This window comes from Chionomys nivalis, chromosome 18 (genome assembly GCF_950005125.1).
Source record: "Chionomys nivalis chromosome 18, mChiNiv1.1, whole genome shotgun sequence".
NCBI classification, from domain to species: domain Eukaryota; kingdom Metazoa; phylum Chordata; class Mammalia; order Rodentia; family Cricetidae; genus Chionomys; species Chionomys nivalis.
In genome coordinates this window covers 52,433,361-52,456,585 of record NC_080103.1, presented here as the reverse complement: position 1 = coordinate 52,456,585, position 23,225 = coordinate 52,433,361, and the positions used below count along the sequence as shown (strand labels likewise).

Below are 23,225 nucleotides of genomic sequence, written 5' to 3'. Positions count from 1 at the left end.
ATGCTGAGGAGGCCTGATGGATTCCAATGCTCTGATTGCCGTGCAGACAGGCCCATTGCTCTTAAGCTCCTTCTTGCCTCATTTCCCTTTTCTCTCTGAAAAGATATGAAGTTAGTAAGGGGTGGAAGTCTTCTTGTTCAAATATGATTCAGGAGGAAGCTTAGCCACAGAACAGGAGAGGATTAATTACCGCCTTAGAGAAGAACTTGCAGCAACAGGTCCCAGGTAGATCCACCCCAGATTTTCCAAAGAAGGCAACTCCTTCATCAGGTATTGTCAAGAACTTCCAAGTTCAGGAAGAAGCCATCTGCTTCCACACTGATCAGATGACTCAAGGTACCCAGCAGGCTCCCTGTGAGTAAACCAGAGGCTTCAGTACAAGATGGCCCACAGGAGTAACACAGGACCTGTCCACGGGCTGAAACTTGTGACTCTTCTATTTGCCCTAAGTCCAGAACTGCTTCTCCCGGGAGCAGGAGTGAAGCTTCAAGACAATGGCTACGATGGATTGGTTGTTGCGATTAATCCTCAGGTACCTGAGAATCTGAGCCTGATTGCAAACATTAAGGTGAGTGTCAATTATACAATCAATACCATTAGCCCATTAGTTCAGACCTGTTGCCGTGTTTAGGAAGTTAACCCCACCAGCTTTGAACTTGAGCAGTACAGAGACCAGTATTTCTTGAAGACAGCGCAGACTGCAGAACTGTGAGTATTCTGGCTAGATCACATAGCTGGGTAGAGTCTCCACTCATAGAGCCCTCTTCTGTCTTTCTATTAATTACCATCTGTTAGCTGTAGGGTATAATTGTAGTTTTTATATGTGACTCTCCTGGAGAACAGCTTAGAGAAACCAAAGTTGGTGATGGTGAAAGCAAACCGGATGGTTGAATGACAGAAGAGCATGGGGGTGTGTGTTAAGATCATCCTGTGGTATCTCATTTCAAGGAGAATTACCAGGGAAGAATTAACAAGAGTCTATGCAGACTGCCAGAGAGAAATCCCTTGTTTTCTCTCGACGTTCTTTGAAATAATTGACAGTTTTTACTGTAGCATGGTTAGGAAGCTTCATTACCTAAGAGCCTCTTTGTTAGTTATTGCTTAAAGTGAAAATAATATCCTCAGAAGGTGCAGGCCCAGACATGCCCATAGGTGTGACATCAGGATGTGTTCAGTGAAAGCTTAAAACCCTTTCAGAAACTTGGGGAAATCGTGAGGGCAAGTTCTGACATACAACCAGTGTACTAACAATCTCTTACAGATTGCCATTCAATGTCTTTTCCAAGAAAACCTTCAGGGCTTCATTCAGAATCTGTTTATGTGTTTTTCACTGTGGTTTATGTGTCTTCAGAGAAACAGGGATTTGTATACATGTGCCAGTGTTTCTGCTTGGTTATAGGAGATGCTAACTGAAGCTTCCTTTTACCTGTTCAATGCTACCAAGAGAAGAGTGTTTTTCAGAACTATCCAGATTTTAATTCCTGCCACTTGGACAGCTCATAATTATAGCAAAGTCAAACAAGAATCCTATGAAAAGGTAAGGATTTGGGATTCTCTTAAAAGAGCCTAATTCAAGTTGAGGGAGAAAAACTTTTCAAATCTACTTTGCCATTGATACTGGGACAGATCTATGTTACTGCAAAGAATGTTGTTGAGAAAGTGTGTGGAATTTATCCCATAGACCTCTATAAATGATTATGAGAAAGAAAAATGGAAACTAATAAGTGTGAATTATTCAGTCACAAACTAAGCCATGTGCCACCATTTAATCTGCTTCTCGGGACATCTCTATTCTGTAATGCACATGATCCTGGCTCAGTTTTTAGTAGAGGAAAGAGTCAGGTTTATCCTGCTGAGGGTGAGCAGGGACCAGCCCAATCCAGCTCTGACAATCTTCACTTGCATTGGTTGGGAAAAGTCAAGGCAATGCTGAGAGCCATCCATACGTGTAAAAATACAACTGTGGAATAAAGGAGCATGCTTTCGCCCTTAACTAAGGCCGGCATGCCGATTCAAAGGAGAATAGAGAGGAGTGAGCAAGAATAAGGGGCAAGTGGTTCCATCTTCTTTTCTAACCACAAATATCTTAACTTTGAAGAACACTAGTAAACTGCAGGTGATATGAAATATTCATTGGTGTGCACCCATAAATAAATACATGCTAAAGCATTTGAAACTTACTGTGAATAAGAGTCCATTGCATATATGAGGAGAGGTAGGAACAGAGCATGAAGAAGAACATAGGGCTTCAGCAATAGAGTGGGCTTGCTGTCTGTAGCTATAGTACCATCAGGGTAGTTAGGGCACGGAAAACATGTCTTTTAAAAAACTGTGTCACTTGGCTTAAAAATTGAATGGCCTAGCAATGTAGACTGTAGCCCAAAGGCATGAAGCTGCTGAGAGGTTTACAAAAGCATTTGGGTTTTCATCAGACAGAAGCATTTGACAGAGCTTTCATGAAGATAAACAGGGAACTGGGAATAAACTGGGAAAATATAGAGTTTATTAAACTTCTATTAAGTACCTTCAATTTGGGCATATAGATGTGTGTTTGTGTGTGTGTGTGTGTGTATCTGTCTATAATTTAATGCCTATGCAACCTCAAGTTAGTTATTATTATCAAAAATTAATAATTATGTTCACATGGGGTAAGGACTTTGTTCCATGCAAATAAGTAATAATTACTGATCCAGAGATTGAATATCTATTCAACTTCAAAACCCATACTGTTTATACCAAGCTACACAGAGTCTATAAAGATTACATTAGTGAACTTGCCTTTCAGTTCTACTGAGAAGTCAATGGTGGTACCCTGATCCTATGAAATGTTTAAGTTCAGCATATGTAATATCATCAGATGTCTTGGATACTATTTTCCTTAACATCATAATGTCAGTTAAGCACAATTTAGTGGATGATACTGATCTACCTGGCTATGGAAATGAATGATGGGGCTACAGTATTTTATACTCAGTACAGAGGAGGCCTCACAAGCACTGTCCTGCTGCCCTCGCTGATAGAGTAGCCATGGAGACTTGGCTGAAACTGTCACAGTTCTTCACTGTGCAGTTCTGGGTGATGTGCAAATACTATTACATGTTCCCAACTTTATGACTTTTATAGTGCCATAATATCATAATTTTACAGTGTTGATGTCTGAGAATATTTTGCTCTGGAAAATGAGAGGGTAGTAAAGGAGGGAAGGAAGTTCCATGGAAACTAGTTAAACTTTTAAAGATCTTTCTGAAAGTGTCAACAAATTCAGCTAATGTTTAGCACTCAGAATATCTTAACTCTTAAATTCAAAGCACTCCTTCTGCCTTTAACCTGTTGTAAAATCATGCATAATTACATACAACAAAATTGTAGCTTAAATTTGTTCTATTTTAGGCAAATGTCATAGTGACTGAGCAGAATGGGGTACATGGGGATGATCCATATACCCTACAGCACAGAGGGTGTGGAAAAGAGGGGAAATACATCCATTTCACTCCAAACTTCCTACTAAATGATGAGCTAATAGCAGGATACGGCTCAAGAGGTAAGTTCAGATAATAAAAATCCAGCCCCTCAAAAGTACAGTAGCTTGTGTTTGGTACAGAAGAGACCTCATAAAACATTCCGCCTGTCAGGAGGCAAGCCATGTACACAAGGAAGGAAAGGGACGGAATGAGCCAGGAAGACCAAGAACCAGCTAAAGTATAGAGTAGCGCACTGAGAATCCAGGGAAGACAACTAAACCTAGGGTTGTCGGGAGACGACTCACAGAGAGCTGAGCAACACTTTGCTTGGTGGAAAGAGATTATCAGGAAGCATGTGAAAAATACGGAAGCTGCACAGGGACCCAAGGCTGTTGAGGGAAGAATTAGACGCACGGACAGGGCATGAAGGGAAATGCCAATATGTCCCCTGCAACCCGCACCATGAAGTCCCCACTGAAGGCTCACGTGTGTGGGAACAACAGGACCATACAGTTTTCAGAAGGTGGATCTGTCTGTGTGTGTAAGTGGGCTTGCTAGGATCAATGAAGGAGAAGCTGGATGCGGAAGGATACATCAGAACCCTGAAGGGGTGGGATCAGGAGGCTTGAGTTGGGCATCAAGAAGGAAAGGACCCCAATCCAGAATACAAGCAACAAGGATTTCCCATGCCCAGAGGTTCTGCCAATTTCATTTAAAGTATTTTCTTATGAAATCTGAGTGGTCCAAAGTGCTGAGTAGTCCAGGAAGGAGTTCCGGCTGGCTGGCTGCAGAGTAAGAGCTGTGTGCAGACGACGTCGGGCTAGAGATATGGCTCAGAGGTTAAGAGCATTGCCTGCTCTTCCAAAGGTCCTGAGTTCAATTCCCAGCAACCACACGGTGGCTCACAACCATCTGTAAAGAGGTCTGGCACCCTATTCTGGCCTTCAGGCATACACACAGACAGAATATTGTATACATAATAAATAAATATTAAAAAAAGAACAAGAACGGGGCACCTGGGGAGAGGGGAAGTCATGGGTCTGGATTAGGCAAGAAGATGGTGGGGAGCAGGGGAGTGTCCTATAGATGACTGGCTGTGGTCAGATATTGGTGTATGATACTTAGGAGAAAGGTCACAATCACCAGTCTGCAGACTGATAGACCGTGGGTGAGGTCTACCAGTCTGAGAGAGATACTAGAGAACAGGTCAGCTAGCCCAATGCTCGCTCTAATCTGCAATTTTATTTTTGGTTAAATTTTAAATAGGGGGCCACGCGGTGGTGGCACATGCCTTTAATTCTAACACTTGGGAGGCAGAGACAGGCAGATCTCTGTGGGTTCGAGACCAGCCTGGTCTCCAACAGCAAGTTCCAGGACAGGCTAAAAAAAATTAAGTAGGGCCCTTCAAAGATTTTTATTTTTTATGAAATTTAAAACTAAGTAGACTTTGTTATTCCTGCTTAGCAAGCAGGAGGTAAAGCAATATACCATAGGATATTTTATAAAATTCTTAAATGTTGTATTTCTCTATCTGGTAACTAACCTCAAGGCTGGTGTTCTCTGGTCCTACCTAAGACTTGGTCAGTGTCGGTAGATTCATGAGTCGACACATACTTTCCCTGTTCCTCTCAGCTATGGCTGTTTCCTCCCTAGATGCAAACATTGCACAAAGTGCCCCAGCCTGAGTCTCACAGCAGACAGTCCCTGAGTTACAGGACCTAAATTAATTCAGGCAAAGGGAACGGGTGTTTTGGTTTGGGAAGGGCATTGACCTGCAAAGTTTCCATGGAGAACAATTAACTTCTGAGCTGAAGTCGGAAGGAAAGGAGATCTAAGATTAGAGAGGACAAGATAAATCTGTGAAGGATTTGATGTTAAGAATGAGAATTTCCAAGAGCAAGGGTCAGGAAACAGGATCAAAGAGAAAGGAGCATCAAGGCTGGAGAGGGATGCTGTGATCTTTTCAGTTCCTTCCTTCTTCCCTGGTTGCTAGGTTGCAATCACTGATGTAGACAGGGTAATGCCCACAAGAGAACAAACATGCTTAGGCACAGACTAAACTTAGAAAAGTTATTTAATTGCAAAGATGTATGTCTTCCCTCTAAGTCCTGAACCTACAGGGCTGCATGCAAGAATCTAAGGAAAAACTTGTTAGACAACTTCAGGGAGAAAGAGAATGTGGGACTCCTTGTCTCTTCATCAAATGGGCAATACCTCACGGTCATGGGAGCAGTCATTTTCATGCTGTCATTTCTATGATGGTAGAGGATGAGGTAGGTAAGAGTGAGGAAAATGACCAAAAAATCTGACTTCAACTGTTTGGAGCAAGAATGTAGTCAGGCAATACTACATTGGCGTTGATTAGCAAGGCCCGTTGCTGAGACTTTAGGCGCTCAAAAGGCCACAACTCTCTCTTCCACAGGCAGAGTGTTTGTCCATGAATGGGCCCATCTCCGCTGGGGAGTATTTGATGAATATAGCAAGGACAAGCCATTCTACCTGAATGGGCGAAATGAAATTCAAGTCACAAGGTCAGTGCTTTCTCTCATATTTAAAATTCACTGCTTGTAAATGAGTTTTTCTGTCCTGCCCTGCCCCATCCTGTCCCATAGTAACTTCTAAATAATCACTTAGAGGTTTAATACTACAAATTGTTTGGCCTATGCTTCAGGCTTATTACTAAGTAGCTCTTACATTTAAATTAACCCATTTCTAATCTATGTGTTGCCATGTGGCCGTAGCGCTACAGATCTGTTGGCATCTTGCCTCTTCAGAGGCTGGCTGGCATCTCCCCCAGACTCCGCCCTTCTCCTCTCTCTATTTTCAGTGTGGCTTTCCCACCTGGCTTTCTTCTGTCTTGCTATAAGGCAAAGACAGAACCATTATTAACCAATGAGAGGAACACATATTCAGAACATATAGAAGGGTTATCTCATAGCACTACTGATTGAGTGCACTGAATATTTAAAAAACTAGGAGGGTTTTAGAATATTTTTCATGGTAAGTGGCTAGACACATTGACACATGCTGCTATAATCTCAGCACTAGGGAGACAGAGGCACAAGATGTGCCTTAAATAAAGGCCAGCCTGGTCCACACTGAGTTCTAGATCAGCCGGAACTACATAGTGAGACTTTGTCTCAAAAGGCTAAAAAAAAAAAAAAAAAAATCAGGTGACAAATAAGAAAATAGACATTTTTTGTCTTGACTTAAGTATAATGTGACATAAAAATAAGAAATAAAAATAGATTAAGGACAAATATTAGCAAGTAAAATAAATTATTCTGTTTTATTTTTAATTTTCATTGAGTTTTAAAATGGGCAAATATTTATGTGATTCAAATATGAACAATGAGGAAGTTGTGTCCTTCACTATCTTACTGACCACCATCTTCATTTTGCTTCCTCTATGAACTATAAAAAGTTATATTCTTCACTGTTTGACCACTGTCTTCTTTCTACCTCCTATTATCACCTTTGAATAACAATATTGATTCATTTCTTATTTATTTTGCCTCATCAACAAAATTTAAATAAATAGGAATATATATTTTACTTACCCTTTTAAAAATTATTACACAGTGTTCCATTGTGTTGTTATGCCATAACATATTCAACTAGCCCCTCTTGTTGGACATAGTGATTAATAGCAACCTTTTGTGGTTTTAAATATCACTGATGTTCATAGCATCATACACATGCTACTTCAGATTTGTGCATGGAAATCCATATATCTAAAAAAACTCCCAAGAATTCTGGAGCAGAGAGCATCCTCACTAGTAGACAGACATACATCATCAGTATTGCTTCTAAACGGCACCATTTCTCACTCACATAGCAATGTTCAGAATATTTTAATGAAGATGGAGTCTTTCCAAAGTTCACTCTCTTTCCCTGATGTCCAGTGGAGCTCAGGATGTTGCTGCCCCTGTCTTCCTTATCCCACAGTCCCTCTGAGCTCCCTTCCACTTTGTCTCACTCTGTTCACTAAAGGTTTTGGCGATATAAAACTCCCTCACCCAAACTCAAGGGCTTTAAAATGAAAGAGAAAGACTATATTTATAAGCTAATAAACTTCCTTAAGAGAAGACTCTAAAATGCTTGCACATGTCTACTGAGCTATAATCCATTAGAAAAGATAATCAAGAAAGAAAAATATTTCTAAAAATGCCCAATTCCTAGTTTCTCCTTCCATTTTTTAGGTGTTCATCTGGCATCACTGGGGTGTTTGTGTGTGAAAAGGGCCTTTGTCCCCATGAAGATTGTATCATGAGCAAGCTTTTCAGAGAAGGATGCACATTCCTCTACAACAGCACCCAGAATGCAACTGCATCAATAATGTTCATGCAAAGTTTGCCTTCTGTAAGTATGTACTTGGAATGACAAACTCCTATAGGGTGCCACATCTTTCTAAGATACACAGATCTGTTGGAGGGAGGTTGCTTGTTGGTTCCCAGCCACCCGGCCAGCTTAGACCAGAAATAATCACACAAAAGCCATATTATTTAAATCACTGCTTGGCCCATTAGTTCTCACTTCTTATTGGCTAACTCTTACATATTAAGTTAACCCATTTCTATTAATCTGCATATCACTACATGGCAGTGGCTTATGGGGTAGTGTTTCGAGCATCTGTCTCAGGTGGAGGATCCATGGCTTCTCTCTAACTCCACCTTCCTTTTCCCATGCTATAGGCTAAGCCAGTTCTTTATTCATTAACCAATAAATGCAACACATAGACAGAAGGACCTCCCACACCACAGATCTGCTTGAAGTGTGTAAAAATCAGGACAAATAAGAGTCACTATAATAGAGTCTGAGGGGTCTACAGTTAACTTAGTCTTTATCCTACATTTTAAAAACAAAAAGAAAATCTGTCTCTTACAAATGATAGCAAATACAGATTGTTTTTTAAAAGTGAAAATCCACTTTCCAGGAGAATGTCCAAGAAGAGGTCCTTTGAGGCCACAAAATGAGCTGCCCATGTGGCTCCATTCCTTTCCTGTGTCATTTCAGAGGAAGAGGTATGAGGTTTGCAAGAATGAAGGAGCAAATAGCAATATTTTTCTCCCTTGGGGCTCTTTCCTTTGTTTTGAAAAAGTCTAGAACTTCAAAGACAGGCAAACTAGCCCAGGGAAGTGAACTGATCCTCAGCTTTGTACCTAAGTCTTGTCAACTACTATTTCATATTAACTCACAAAAGATGAATGTGTAACTCCATTTTAAAGCTGATACTTAAGAGTATTCAGTTACAGTATTTCTCCCTGGCCACTTAATTTTCTTTAAGAAGTATGTTACACATATAGTCAAACTGTCACCGGAACCTTGCGCTAGGAGAAAGCATAGAATCAGGAAGGAGGGAGTTGGCTAGTTCACAGACTTAATGGGACCCGCCTGTGTGGCTTCATTTGTCTATTGCACTTTCCGAAGACCTGAAAGTCACTATCTGTAGATCTTTTCTCTGCTGGGCAGGGGGTGTGGTGGGCACATGTCTTTTTGGAGTGTTCTCCCTGTTACACGGCTGACCAATCCTATTTGCATTGGAAACATTCTCCCTCTATCCACTCCCTTTCCCCCTCCATCCCTCCCTTGAGCCCATCTTTTCTTCCTTCTTTCCTTCATTTTACTAACTTATTTCTTCAGCCTGGTTTTAGTCAACGGCAGGAGTTCTTTGCAATGTGAACATGACTGTTGGTATTTCTTTCCTTTATCTGTTTTATTTTTTAATTTATATCTTTCATATATGCCCTGTACCCAGTTCTAGATAGGTGATCCATGTTATCTGTGATTAGATAAAATCTTTGCAATCCCTTGAAAAGAAAACCTACTCAAACATATCCAGTCACAAAAATTTAAAAATCACCTTGTACAGTCATCAAATGTCGGGATGAAAACCACTCAATGAAGTGGAACAGGTGTGCCACTAACTCACACCCCACTGAAAAACTAAGCAGGTGTTACCCATGGAATCAGAGATGGAGTCAGGGAACCCATAAATTTCTTTCAAACTCTAAGCTCCATGGCTCTTTTCTTTGTTCTTCATAGGGCCTGAGAATAGGCAGGCATTCCCTTGCATTGCAAAAACTGTAACTTTAATGGGGAATGCTGGCATAGGTGGATTGTCCTTAAATGAATTATCACCAGTCCAATTTCCAAAAGCGAAAAGAGTTTCAGGAAGTAGATTTAAGTTGTTTTGCCCTCCTCTGACCCTCACAGAGATCAATATTTGCACTAGATCATTGTATGTTGACTAATCCCCAGAAAAGACACAGTGTTACATAATGGGATTCCAAAGAATGGGCTGGCCAGGTTGACATCTTCACCTAGGGTGTTTCTTTAACACAGTGTCATGCAAGGGAGGAGGGGGGTTGTTCTATTTAAGGCTAAGGTATATATACACAGTCTGCTCTGTTTTCTTAGTGCAAACATGCTTTTACAAGAGATTGCTCCTGTGACCTCAGGGCGCTATGCTGTCAAACAAAAGGTGTCAAGGTTATTTGCAAACTTGCTGTCACTTTTGAAAATAAGGGCGCACGAGACCTTGCTTTCAGCTCTGTCCTTTTTTTACCTGTGGCCTATAGAGAATGAGAAGTGTCCTGCTCTGGGAACTCAGGGTGATTTTTGCTTTTCCAGGTGGTTGAATTCTGCAATGCAAGTACCCACAACCACGAAGCCCCAAACATGCAGAACCAAAAGTGCAGCCTCAGGAGCACTTGGGATGTAATCGCAGACTCCCCTGACTTTCATCACAGCCTCCCCATGCACGGGGCTGAGCTTCCACCTCCTCCCACGTTCTCCCTCATGCAAGCTGGAGACAAAGTCATCTGCTTAGTGATGGACGTGTCCAAGAAGATGGCAGAGGTAACACACGATTCCAAAGGACCAAAGCTCATTCTTTCCATTCCCCATCAGGTTTTAGCTCTATTTTATTCAGAGTATGATGAGGGAAGACACTACAAATTTTTTAAGAGTCCAAGATACCTTATTTTCTTGGAAAATGGGTAGGACACACTCAGAAGGAGGCCCAGAGATTGAGAAGGTGAGATCAATGAAATTCACACAGAATCCCCAAGCCCATTAGCAGCCCTGTGCTGCTGCTAATTGTACCTTTTCTCCCCCAAGACCCTTTCATAAAACTTACACGTAGTTTAAAGCTGTTGCCTGGCCACACTCCTGTCACTCTTAGGGGCTATGACTGGGAATGATGGCACAACCACCATGATGAAGACAAAAGCTGTTGTGTTCCCCCTCGGTCCCTGTGCTCTGTGACTGAAGGAAGCAAAGCCACAAAGTAGTAATGTTTTCTATGCCCACATAATTTTGAAAGGTTGAGGCCTAATTCAAGGTCCATGTCTCCCTACTAACCTTCTCCCCAGCTTATAAAAGAAGTATATTTGGGTTGGGGCAATAAATCAAAATGTTGTCTAGTCTGCAGTATCGACGGGACATTTAATTGGTAATGGCTCCTGAGAGGTGGGAGAGGCAGGTCTGGATAACAAAGCGATATCAAAAGACAGAGGTCCCAGCCATCTAGGAGCAGCTGATGGCTGGGATTCAGCAGACTCTTTTCTTCTCTCCCTTCAGAGCCACCAAAAAAGTACCCAAGTGAATTAGTTGGTAGCATTATCCCTGTGCTTGATGAGTGGCTGTTATGTACAAATCCAGCCAACAAACATAGCATTGTGCTGACTCTATAGGCACAGAGTCTAGCCTCAATGGCCACCGTGGCAGAGGGACGGACACTGGTGTGCAGACCAGCACACCTCTCCATTAGCACATCCCTGTGCAATGTTTCCTTTCACTTGAATTTAAAAAAAAAAAATCAGTTAAAAACATATTCTCAATTGACGTCATAGGTTGTTAAATTCTGAGCTGGAGTGAAATGGGGAGGGTGCGCCATCTTAATTGTGAACAACCTGTTTCTCAGCACACTTTCTTCTGCACAACTAACACACAATTAGCTGAATTGTGGGTCAAGTATACGCTTAATCGGAAAAAAATGTTCCAGTCCTATGCCACGCTTTACAACTCAAAGAACTGTCCAGTGTCTGTGAAAAATCAACAGATATTTTTCCTAATTGAATCACGTCATCATCGTTGGTCAACCAATCACATGTCACCTCCCCTCCTCTTTTGTTCTTTTCTCCTGGGGACAAAGGCGGACAGACTCCTTCGGCTGCAGCAAGCAGCTGAGTTGTACTTAATGCAAGTTGTTGAAGTGCGCACGTTCGTGGGCATTGTCGCCTTTGGTAGCAAAGGAGAAATCAGAGCCCAGCTGCAGCAAATGAACAGTGACGATGACCGGAGGCGGCTGGTTTCCTATCTGCCCACCAGTGTGTCCACCGAAGAAGAAGCGAACACCTGCGCAGGTGTTAAAAGAGGCTTCGAGGTAGCGTACCTTGGGTCTCAGTTGCCATGACGGCCTTCTTTTTCATTTTGAATCTTGGGTTTGGGAGGGCGTGCTTTTGTTTGTTTGTTGCATGTTATTTTCTTTCTGTTTTTGAAAAGGGGTGCTCCATTATAGTATGGTCACAGCAGCCTCGGCTGTTAGGCAGTAAAGGTGCATCACTCCTAAAGTCAAGACCCCATTTCTTACTCCTATTGCACTCCCTGGGCTTAATGAAGTAGCCAATGTCATAATTAATTAAGAACTGCTTGCTAAAAGAATGAGAACATATAAAGTACAATGGGCGTGGCTAAGGAACTGAAGTGTCATCTAGAGTCTTTCCAAACTGTCCCTGCTTATTCTGAAGTGGCCCCAGCTGGGGCAATTGTTATCTTTGTATGTTTCAAGGAAAAATTAGCATTTTTGGTCCCCTGCCTACAGAAACACCAGATTTCAAATGTAAGAATCAGAGAGTCTGAGAAGATAAACAAATCAACACTCACACATATGTGTGAACCCACAAACCACACACACACAAAATTAAGCCTAGATACATGTTTCAGGACTGACAGGATTTATCTAAATCAGCATCTGAAGTGCACATGTCTAAATCTGATAGAAAAAAAGACACCACATAGGACTATTTCCACCCCTAGCCAACAGTTGTTCAACCTAAGCTGCCCACTGACATTGCCTGATTGAAAAATAGGAGGTGGTGATCGGGCTCAGTGGTAGAGTGCAGCTTAGTGTGCATGTGATTTTAGATTCAATCTCAGGCACGCAAACAAAACAAACCCATGATGCCTGAGTTTCATGTCTTGTGGTTCTGATATTATTGATCTGGGGTGTGACTCGGTAATGAATTGTTTAAACACTCCTGTCTAATTCTACCATGTAGCTAAAGGTGAGAGTCACTGCTCTCAGCCCTCTTATGAGTTACTGGCTGGGTCTTAGAGGCAACAGTCTCATACCATAATGTACATAATATCTTCCATGAGGCAAAGCCTGTATAACTGCATTGTGACAGAGTGAGGTGGTGACCAACTTGGAGATGGTCACAGAGCACAGCGGACCTCGAAGACTGTAGGCAACAGTGGTAGCCGTTGTACATGAGCACGAATTCCTCTGTTTAGTCAGACAGTGCGAATCACATTTCCTCCTAAGCAACGCTGGCTATCCCTGTTCAGGTGCTCGAGAAGAGAAATGGGAGAGCCGATGGCTCTGTCATGATATTGGTGACCAGCGGAGCAGATGAGCACATCAGCAACTGTCTGCTCAGCGCGGTGAGCAGCGGGGTCACCATTCACTCCATCGCCCTGGGTTCCTCTGCTGCCAGTAAACTGGAGGAATTATCATATATTACAGGTATCTTTTAGAGCATGCCCTGAAAGCTGAACATTCAAAGCTCAGCTATGAAGCCCAGGTTACGTGTCTTCATTGGGGGAAAAAATGGGAAAGATTTCTTCTAAAACACACAAATCATTGCTAAAATTAGCTAAAAATTTTTCCAATTTTAAAATGTTTTCCCTACAATTGAAGTTTTGTACATCTAATGCAAATAGTATTTCTGTAATTTTGTTAAGCCAGCTTGAGAATGCACATTTATGAAACTGAAATCATATCAGATAACTGCAACAACTTCTTGTACACATACAAGCACCATTGTAAGATTTACATGTCTGCTTTTTTTCTAGACAAGGCAAAGAATAATTTCATCTTACATTCTATAAAAATTAATCCAACAAAATGAACCACTGAAAATTAAGATTTGTTGGATATTTTAAAAATGGTGATCTCGGAATATAAGTGCAAATGCATAGCAATGCAACAACTATCAATTAATCTAGATTATTTAGGAATTATTTTGATCTAAGACTAGTCAGTAAGTATTTACTAAGTTCTTCTATAGTGGGCAAAACACTAAAACCTGAAAAAAAGCCATGAATTAACAACAAAAATCTCATATATCTATTGCCAAATAGATATATGAGATGTCATTCACAATGAGACAAGGCCACCTCCTACTAATTCTAGACTAACACACTAATACAGACACAGTGTTTCAGAGAAGATGTCATCTTTATTTTTTTTCTATCTTAATAGTCAACATTCAAATCATGTGTTTCAGGAGGGTTAAAGTTCTTCATTCCAGATAAATCTAATCCCAACAGAATGACTGAAGCTTTCTGTAGAATATCTTCTGGAACAGGGGACATCTTCCAGCAAAGTTTACAGGTCAGAATCTCTATCTTCTATGTGTAGAGGGGGTAGACCAGATGGACTATACCATCCACATTTTTGTATGCATTATTCCTCTGTATGCAGAAGGTTCTAATATGCTTCTTGGTGTCCCCAGAGCCTGGAGTCATTTAACCTCGTGTCTGTGTGGCTCATTTCCAGGAGTTACTTTCTGTAATGACCATTTCAGCTTTCGCGGTCCATGACACGACTTCTTTATGCCTGATAACGCAGCTAGAGGTGGGACAGGGTAGAGTAGGGTAAGATAGGACGGGTGGAGTGGGCCAAGGTCCAAAACAAAAAGAAGAAGCTGTGTTTTCATTTCTTCAGTTCAATTAATTTTTTCCTCAACAACACTGTGTTTCACTCTGGCTGCTTCAACATCTTTAAAGCTTCTCACCTTTATTATGAATATTAATTATTTCATGAAGTTCTAGACATTTCTAGGTCTTTACCCTTGTATGCATATGTGCATGTGTGCATGTGTGTGTGTATTATTTTTAGACAGGATTCATATTATTTAGACTGTATGTAGCCCAGGCTGGCCTTGAACTCCTTGAACTCTGCCTAGTTCTAGCTTCTAACTACAGGAATCACAGGCACAGCCACCAGCCTCAGTTTTATATTGCCCCTTTAATTAGCGCTACCTATTTGATTTGGGGCACAAAAACATCCATTAATCAAGCTACCATTAAATTCTTTTCCAGTCTAAATACTTTAAAGAGTTTAGGCATGACTGAGCTATGTTTCAAACAGAATTCCACCTGCAGTTTCCTCACAGATGGTGAGTAAACCTGCCAAGTTACGCTTGATGTACACAATGCACTCGATGAATTATTGTCAGGAAATATTTAACATGCAACTTAGATATGCACAGTAAAGATGGTAATCATCCCATCACCAGCAGTCAAATAAATGTCTCAAGAGATATTGAAATCAAGTGTTCAAAGGTCAAAGATAAAGTGAAGATTCATAAAAAAAAAAAAGAAGCAAATATCACTTAAACTTGGCAGACAGTAGCCATCTGGGCAGAATCTCTATAGGCCTGGTGAGACAATGGAAGTGCCATAGAACAACTCGGCCAACCAGTAGCATTCTGCTTAGCCAAACTATTCTTTAGGCTAGCCCACTAGCCCAAGCTGGCCTTAAACTCTCAGCAGTCTTCCTGTTCCGCCTCCCAAATGCTGGAATTATGAGCATGGACCACAGTGCTCAGCCAGCCAATCAAATTTTGACAAAAAGGATTGAAAATATGCAACCAAGAAAGAGTGAACTTTTCAATAAATGTTGCTAAAAAGTTGGATGCCCGCAGGCAGAAGAGTGGAAGTAGACCCCATCACTCACCAATTTCAAAACCCAAGTCAACAGAGACAAAATTCTTCCTAGTAAACCTGACCTACAAGATAACATAGTGGAAATAGTTTGGAACATTAGGATGAACATGGGTTTTTTGGGGGGTGATGGAAGCAGGGGATAATATTTTCAAAGCATGGGAAATAAAGACTAAAATTGACCAAGGGGGATTACATCAAACTAAAAATATGCTTCACAAAGAAAACAATCAGTCCAACACAGACAGAGCCTGTGGAAGGAGGCAGTATTTGAAAGCTGTGTTTCTGACATGCGACCAATAGCCAAAATCGATGAGGAACTCCAATGACTCTACAGCAAGAAGTGAAAATACCCCAGATTTTAAAAGTGGAAAATAAGCTGGATGTGGAGGTTCACTCCTTTAATCCCAGAACTCCAGAGGCAGACGCAGGAGGATCTTTGTGAGTTCAAGGCTTAAATGTATTTTACTTTTACCTAGTCATATTTTTTTATTACAAAAGCAAGGTAAAGGAAGGGAACATGAGGTGTTCACTGGAAACTGTCCCATGCATTCTCTTCTACAGCTTGAGAGCATGTATGAAACCGTGCCACCTCAGCAGCAACGGACAAACCCTGTGACTGTGGATGGGACCGTGGGCAATGACACGGTTTTCCAAGTCACGTGGCAGACCAGCGGGCCCCCCGAGATGGCAGTACTGGATCCCAGTGGAAGAAAATACAACACTAGCGACTTTGTCATCAACCTGGCCTTTCGGACAGCTAGCCTTCGGGTTCCAGGAACTGCCAAGGTCAGTGTGGGAGCCTGTTCACACCTGACCGTGCTCAGGCAAGGGTAGGGCTTGCCAGTGAGTCACGTGCTTGAATGTGTGACATAAAGGAAATGTGCTGACACGTCAAAACATTATAAAAACATTTTGTGAATGTTAAAAATTTAAGAGGAGCAACCAAAATATGTCTGCAGTGTTAAATACTAGGTAAAACAGTGTTACATTCATAATGGAAATCAATGTTTCTCCGTAGCATAAGTAGTTTTTGGAAACCTGTATCTTTCATTATAGGAGCTATCCATACAGATATGGTTTCCTATATGTTTGGGAGCAACTCTATATAGCCTTTATAATATGACTAATGAAATGTGTAAGTTTTTGAGTACCTGCAGTGTTCTGGGTCTTGCACTTAGAATAAAATGCCCTGTTAGGAGCAAGCACCGGGGACCACAGAACATACATGAGGATAGGGAGAAGGAAGCTGCCTAGTGATGAGGACATCATTATGGAGATACAAGATACAGGAGAGCTGGAAGTGGGTATGGCATTCTGGCATGGGACATAGAACCAAGGAAGGCTCAAAGACAAAGCAGGGCTGTTGGTAATTCAAGAGGGATGGACCCGAGAGTAGCATGTGGGCTGAGAGCAGAGTGATGGGGAGGAGGGCAGAGCCACGAGAGCTGGTAGTCAAGCATCAAGGGCTATTCAGGATAGCACAGAAAGTAGGGGGCTGCACCCTGAAGGTAGAGGGAGCCCTGGAGGCTGAGAGGTGGTGTGGGAATCCCTCAGTCCCTACTGCCCCATCAAGCACTGCCCTTACCTGCTTACTCCCAGAATTTTGTTGTTTTAAGTCAGGGTCTCGCCGTGTTGCCCAGACTCAATCATTCCTCCCCTTTCAGCTTCCCAAATTGCCAAGTGAAAAAAACGCAGTATTAATAAAGTATTGATTTTTTTCTTTTTCATGCTTCTTCTTCAACTGCAGCTCAGAGAACTCTTTCCACTCGAAATGACAGTCTAATCATTTCAACCCCTTGCTTTTCAGCATGGGAGCTGGACTTACATGCTGAACAACACACATTCTTCTCCTCAAGCCTTGAAAGTGACAGTGGCCTCCCGTGCCTCCAGCCTGGCCATAGACCCAGCCACTGTGGAAGCCTTTGTGGAAAGAGACAGCACCCATTTTCCTCAGCCGGTGATAATTTATGCGAATGTGAGGAAGGGTCTATATCCCATTCTCAATGCCACTGTGGTGGCAACAGTGGAGACAGAAGCTGGAGATCCCGTTACGCTGCAGCTTCTGGATAATGGAGCAGGTAACAAGGCATGGCGTTGCACTGTGACGAGGTTCTGTAGGTGTTAATGATCCCCGAGAAATCCCTTCAGCCCAACTGATTCTTGAGAGCTTGTTTGAAGGGGAGCCCAGCTTATACAAATATACAAATAAGTTACCACTTATTTTCTGTAAACAGACCCCCAATTTTCTCATGCTGCTGCGATTGTCCCTGTGTGGGGAAAGCTGGTGTCAGAGCACTTTAATAATAACACAGTATCGATATCTGGAGTCCAAGGTGTGGTGTGAGGACAGAAATGACCTTGGGGGATATGACAGGCTGCTCGCATGGTGTGAAAGGCTGCCTTGAAGGCATTGCTGTCCTGGGCTCTAGAGCTTTCTGTCTTGACTCTGGATTGTGCTGTCCTCTGAGAATCACAATACAAGGCCAGCAGGCTCACAGAACGCTCCCTTCAGCGAGGCACAGCGACAGGCACCACAGCCTGCCAACTGCCGCTCAGGGAACTCTTTCCACTCGAAATGACAGTCTAGTCATTTCATAGTGAGAAAAATCAACCAGCTGCATGCTGTTTTATCAGCTACCAAAGCTGTCAATCATTTCATTCAAGGCTCATAAACAAAGGCTTCTCTTGCACTTACATGAAAATTTATGTAAGTGCTTTTGAATTTATCTTTTGGAGACAGATTTTATTTCAAAGGGGTGAATAAATATGGCCATGTGACCATAAATAATCTTAAGAATGTTTTGTTTCTCTAGAAATTATTATTAGTTTTTTAATTGAAGATAGATTTTAGTACAATATATTCTATTTTGTTGTTTTAAGTTATTTAGGATCATATGAATGAGAACTTCCAAGATGATTTTCAAGAGTTCTTTCTGAAATAGGTGTCATGAGGCTGGGTGCATTCAGAGCGATCTCTTCATAGGTTATTAAGCTCTAGAAAACAATTTTTGGAGCTAAAGTAATCACAGGAAGAAATTATGATGCCATCTTATTTTAAACTACATGGTACTATCAAAAGTAGCTACAGTAACATATGTCAAATGGAAACAGTGTTGCAGGGGAGGGGAGTGTCTCTGAGACCTTTGGGGACCTGCAGAGAGACCATCTGCAGGAGGCAAGAAGGCAATTCAGTTCAAATGTCAACAGTCTAACACACTGTGGCTCATTTGGGGCAGATGTAAGCACAACACAATCTGATTAGAACTTTTCTCATGACAATTAACTCAAACTTGTGTGCACAACAAAGCACGAATAAATCTTTTTGAGGAACAAAGGAAGCTAAATAAAGATCAGACGTGACTACATGGAAACTCTTCACGAAGTACATGTGATACTTCCAATAAAACATGGTGCTAGAGACTGAGAAAACAAACTCAGGAGAAGAGTCTGAGCGAGGGTCTGGCCACACAGACAGCACAGAGGTCACCAGACAAGGAATCACGCCTGCTCCCAACCTTCTGGGGGGATATCAGGTCTTGCATTCCTTCCCTCGAAAGAACAACCCTGTGTGCTTCCCCTTCTAGCTTCCCCTGTGCTTATCTGTGAGCACAGAGAGCTCTCTGCTCTCTACAGTAAGAGGGACAGATGTTTAACATTAAGTATTAGCAATCAACGCTAAAGACAGACTAACCCTGAATTTTGTCTATATACACAGGTGCTGATGTTATAAAAAATGATGGAATGTACTCCAGGTATTTCTTCTCCTTTCCTGTAAGTGGTAGATATAGCTTGACAGTGCGTGTCCGTCACTCTCCCAGCATCAGCACCCTAGCCCACTCGGTTCCGGGAAGCCATGCTATGTATGTACCAGGTTATATAGCAAACGGTAAGAACTTCTGCACAGTGAATATGTGCAATATTTGTGTGTGTGTGTGTGTGCGTGTGCGTGCATGCAAAGATAAAGGAAGAAAGAAGGAGAAAGAAAGGAGGGGAGACAAAGGCAAGACTCAGGGAGGTAGATGGAAGAAGAAAAAGACCTGAGAGAGACCTGGAATTTTAAAACCGTTCTTGGGTCTGTGGCTACAGCTCAGTGGTGGATCACTTGCCTGACGTGAGCTAAAACTCAGTCCCCAGTAACACACACACACACACACACACAATCATACTCAAGCCACTATTGACTGCTCCTTCAATTCTTAATGGTTTATGACAGAGAATACAGAAAATAGGTATTTCCTATAGATTGATCCTTTCATTTTTTAATATTTTTTTGATACTGCCTTGTGGTTCTTTGCTTGCAGTAACTAACAGACAAGGTTGTTGAGCCCCATATTTCCTTTATAGAGATTTATGCAAGAGCAAAGAGTTGAAAGCGTGATGTTGAAAGCGTGATGCTCACAGCCCCGGAGATCAACACAGGAAGTGAGTTCCTGAATAAACATCAGTTTGGCTATTATACCAGTTGAGCAGAGGTTCTGCTATCCCACAAAGGAAAGGGCCAGATAAATAGGAGGTGTACACTCTCTTTATAAGAAACACTGTCTCAGTTCTCATTAGATAAATAGGAGGTAGACACTCTCTTTATAGGAAACACTGTCTCGGTTCTCATTAGGAAGCATTAGCTAAAATAAGACAGAAATATGATGTACTGTGCTGTCTCTAAAAGCATTCCCTGGGACCGTTTCTAATCATTTTTATTTCTAAACCTGGAGGATTTTGAGACAAGCACCACTCGCCTCATCTTAATTGGCTTTGATTTGTTTTGCTTGTTCTTTTGGTGTGTTTCATAGTGCTGGGAATGGGCCCCAAACACTTGTGCACACTTGGCAGGTGCTCTCTGGCTGACCTACCTCCACCTCTCAGGGTCTTCCCTACCTTCTAGAGTGGCACTGCCCAGTCCTGAGGCCCAGCTCCTCCATTTGCCGCTGTGTAACATGGAGCAACTTTCTTAGCTCTGTGTCTCTCTGTTCCATTATCAATAAATGTATGGCAAAATAATGTCACCTTCTTCATTGCCTTGCTGGGGGAATTAAATATTTTGATATAGTGAGATATTTAAAATACCTTGCCATAGTAGACACACAGTGAATACCTCTTCTTAAAGTTAAAAATCAGCATTAGATAGCTTTACTAAGCCATATGGTTTTGATAACATTCATATGCCCACAATCTCCAAATTCATAGTTTTATAACTATTGAATCTAGCTTAAATGTTGTTAAATATTAAAACCCATATTTAACTAGTTCTATTTTAGAGGAATCATAAACTTAATTTTTTTCTGACTTCTTGGCCATCTTCTATCAAATTACACCAATTAAAAACAATATCATGAACTACTTTTAAAATGTTTGTTTGTTAGTGTGTGTTCACACTAAACAAGTGTGTGGAACTCAGAAGACAAGTTGTCAAAACGGGTCCCCCCGCCCCGGGTCTAGGAGCTCCTTTTAACCAACTTTTCTTCCACATCCCACATTCAAATCTATCATCAACTGTGCTAACTGTGTGAATTATTCGTGGGGCTACCCTTCCTTGCCTCCTCCTGAGGTCCTCATTGACAGCTGCCACTGTTTTCCTGTATTCCACTCTGCTCTGGTGTCTCACTACTGAGTGGCTCTTTCTAAGAGGCCTCTTGTTTACTGAAGTCGGATCCATTTTCTAGGGACCTGTTAGAAAGCCAAATGATGAACTGTAACATCCCTGGTTCCCCACAGCCCTGGGGTTCAAACCCAAGCCTTGCACTGATCCCTGAGGCCAGTTATTGCCTGCTCTTTTGCCTCATCTAGACCTCTTCTCCTGCTTTCTGTTTGTTTGCAGTGCTTGAGATGGAATCCCGGGGTGCCATGCATGCTAGAGCTGTAGCTAGAGCCACCCCCTTTCTTAGTTTAGCCTCCCTAACCTGCTACTTTCCTGAACCAAGGTTTTCATGCAAGCTGTTCTCTTTGCCCAGGGTGTTTCCTCTGTCACATCTTACCTGACCAACTCAGCCTTTGGGAAACCTGAATGTTACTTCCTCAGTACCACCCTGAATGATGAGAGCTTGCAGAACACCCTGCCTTTGTATTACTCTCTCTTAGTCACAGTTTATAAAATCTGTTTACTGATATGACTGCCATGGCTGTACATCTCATGAGCAAGAGTGTTTGGTCTGATTCATAGCACAGCAGTCTGCCCCCAAAGAACAGGTGTGGAGGAACTTATAGATGAATGGACTATTGACTGATTAAACTCAGTGGTTCTAATGACGGGGCAGCAGCCTCTCAACGCTGTGCAGAAGATTTGTAATTTCCTACTTGGCTTTTTCTTTGTGCTCCAGATAATATTCAAATGAACGCTCCAAAACAACCAGGCCGCAGAGGTGTGGAGGAGCAGTGGGACTTCAGTAGAGTGAGCGCCGGGGGCTCCTTCTTGGTGCGGGGAGTTCCAGCTGGCCCCCATCCTGACATGTTTCCACCGTGCAAAATTACTGACCTGGAAGCTGTAAAAGTGGAAGAGGATGTGATCCTCTCTTGGACAGCACCTGGAGAAGACTTCGACCAGGGCCAGGGTAAGTTTGCTGACTTTGTTATGTAACTACCTTTCCTCATACAGTATTTTCTTCTCTCTCTCTCTCTCTCTCTCTCTCTCTCTCTCTCTCTCTCTCTCTCTCTCTCTCCTCTCTCTCTCTCTGCTTTCTGGTCAGACTTTTTTGAGACCACCAGCCTCCAAACAATGACATGGAGACTTATTATTAGTTACAAAAGCTTGGCCTTAGCTTAGGCTTGTTATCAACTAACTCTTATAACTTAAATTCACCCATTTATATTAAATTATGCTCTGCCTTAAGGCTTTTATCTCTTCTCCATAATGTACATCCAACTTCCTATGTGTCTCACTGGTGAAATCTATGTAAAAGCTATGTGCTCTCCCCAGAAATCCCACTTAGCCTCTCCTGTCTAGCTACTGGCTGTTCAGCTCTTTATTAAACCAATCAGAAACACATACACACACACACAGTGACACATTTTCACACAGTGTGATCAAATATCCCGCAACAGTTTTCCATATAAACTTTACAAAAAGTTTTACTACTTAAAACAAAACCTAGAGGCAGCACAAATAAAACTACCTAAAATGTACAATGTACATAATAACCATGAGAGGATGACATATTGATTATATTGCATCTTGCTTTCGAAAACTACCAAGTCTTCGTGGGTATCAGATTTTAGCATGAATCTTTACAGTTTGACTTGGTATTTAGGGCTTTTCCAGTTGCACATTCCTTGATAGTTTGACTTTTGGGGGCTATTTTTATTACTCATTTTCAATAAACTAAAAAAATGCTCAGCGACTGAACTTCCCCAACTGTGTTCTTAATTTCAGCTACAAGCTATGAGATACGAATGAGTAAAAGCCTACAGAGAATTCGCGATGACTTTGACAAGGCCATTCTAGTGAACACATCGGAGCTTGGCCCTCAGCAAGCTGGCACAAGGGAGACATTTACTTTCTCACCCAAGCTTGTCACCAGTGAACTTGAACCTGAATCTGACGGAGAAATGCAGGAAAACCACATGGTGTATGTGGCCATGAGAACAGTGGACCACAACTCCCTGAAGTCAGCTGTGTCCAACATTGCCCTGGTGTCACTGTCTACTCCCCCCAGCTCTGCTCCTGCACTGAGCAGAGATGATCTGGTACTTAAAGGGGTTTTAATAGCAGTAGGTTTGATAGCGATCATCTGCCTTATTACAGTTGCAGCCCACTGGACTTTAAACAGGAAAAAGAGAGCTTTAAAGAAAGAGAATGGAACAAAATTGCTGTGA

General features: G+C 42.0%; 1 protein-coding gene across 1 annotated transcript; it reads left to right on the top strand.

Annotated features, from left to right (window-relative positions):
• Positions 1–382: 382 nt before the first annotated feature.
• Positions 383–23,225, top strand: LOC130890132 (calcium-activated chloride channel regulator 2-like). The gene is made up of 14 exons (XM_057794121.1): positions 383–568; positions 1,400–1,537; positions 3,391–3,541; positions 5,884–5,992; positions 7,664–7,823; positions 10,095–10,322; positions 11,620–11,850; positions 13,035–13,212; positions 13,976–14,082; positions 15,981–16,205; positions 17,227–17,497; positions 19,135–19,305; positions 21,734–21,964; positions 22,783–23,225. The coding sequence occupies exons 1-14, from the start codon at positions 383–385 to the stop codon at positions 23,223–23,225; spliced, it is 2,829 nt and encodes a 942-aa protein (XP_057650104.1).

Bases quoted from the DNA above. Each gene is read 5' to 3' on its own strand.
- LOC130890132 (XM_057794121.1), top strand. From the start codon at position 383: ATGGCCCACAGGAGTAACACAGGACCTGTCCACGGGCTGAAACTTGTG. The intron at 14,083-15,980 runs GTCAGAATCTCT...TCTCTTCTACAG, and splicing joins TCTTCCAGCAAAGTTTACAG to CTTGAGAGCATGTATGAAAC. The intron at 21,965-22,782 runs GTAAGTTTGCTG...TCTTAATTTCAG, and splicing joins AGACTTCGACCAGGGCCAGG to CTACAAGCTATGAGATACGA.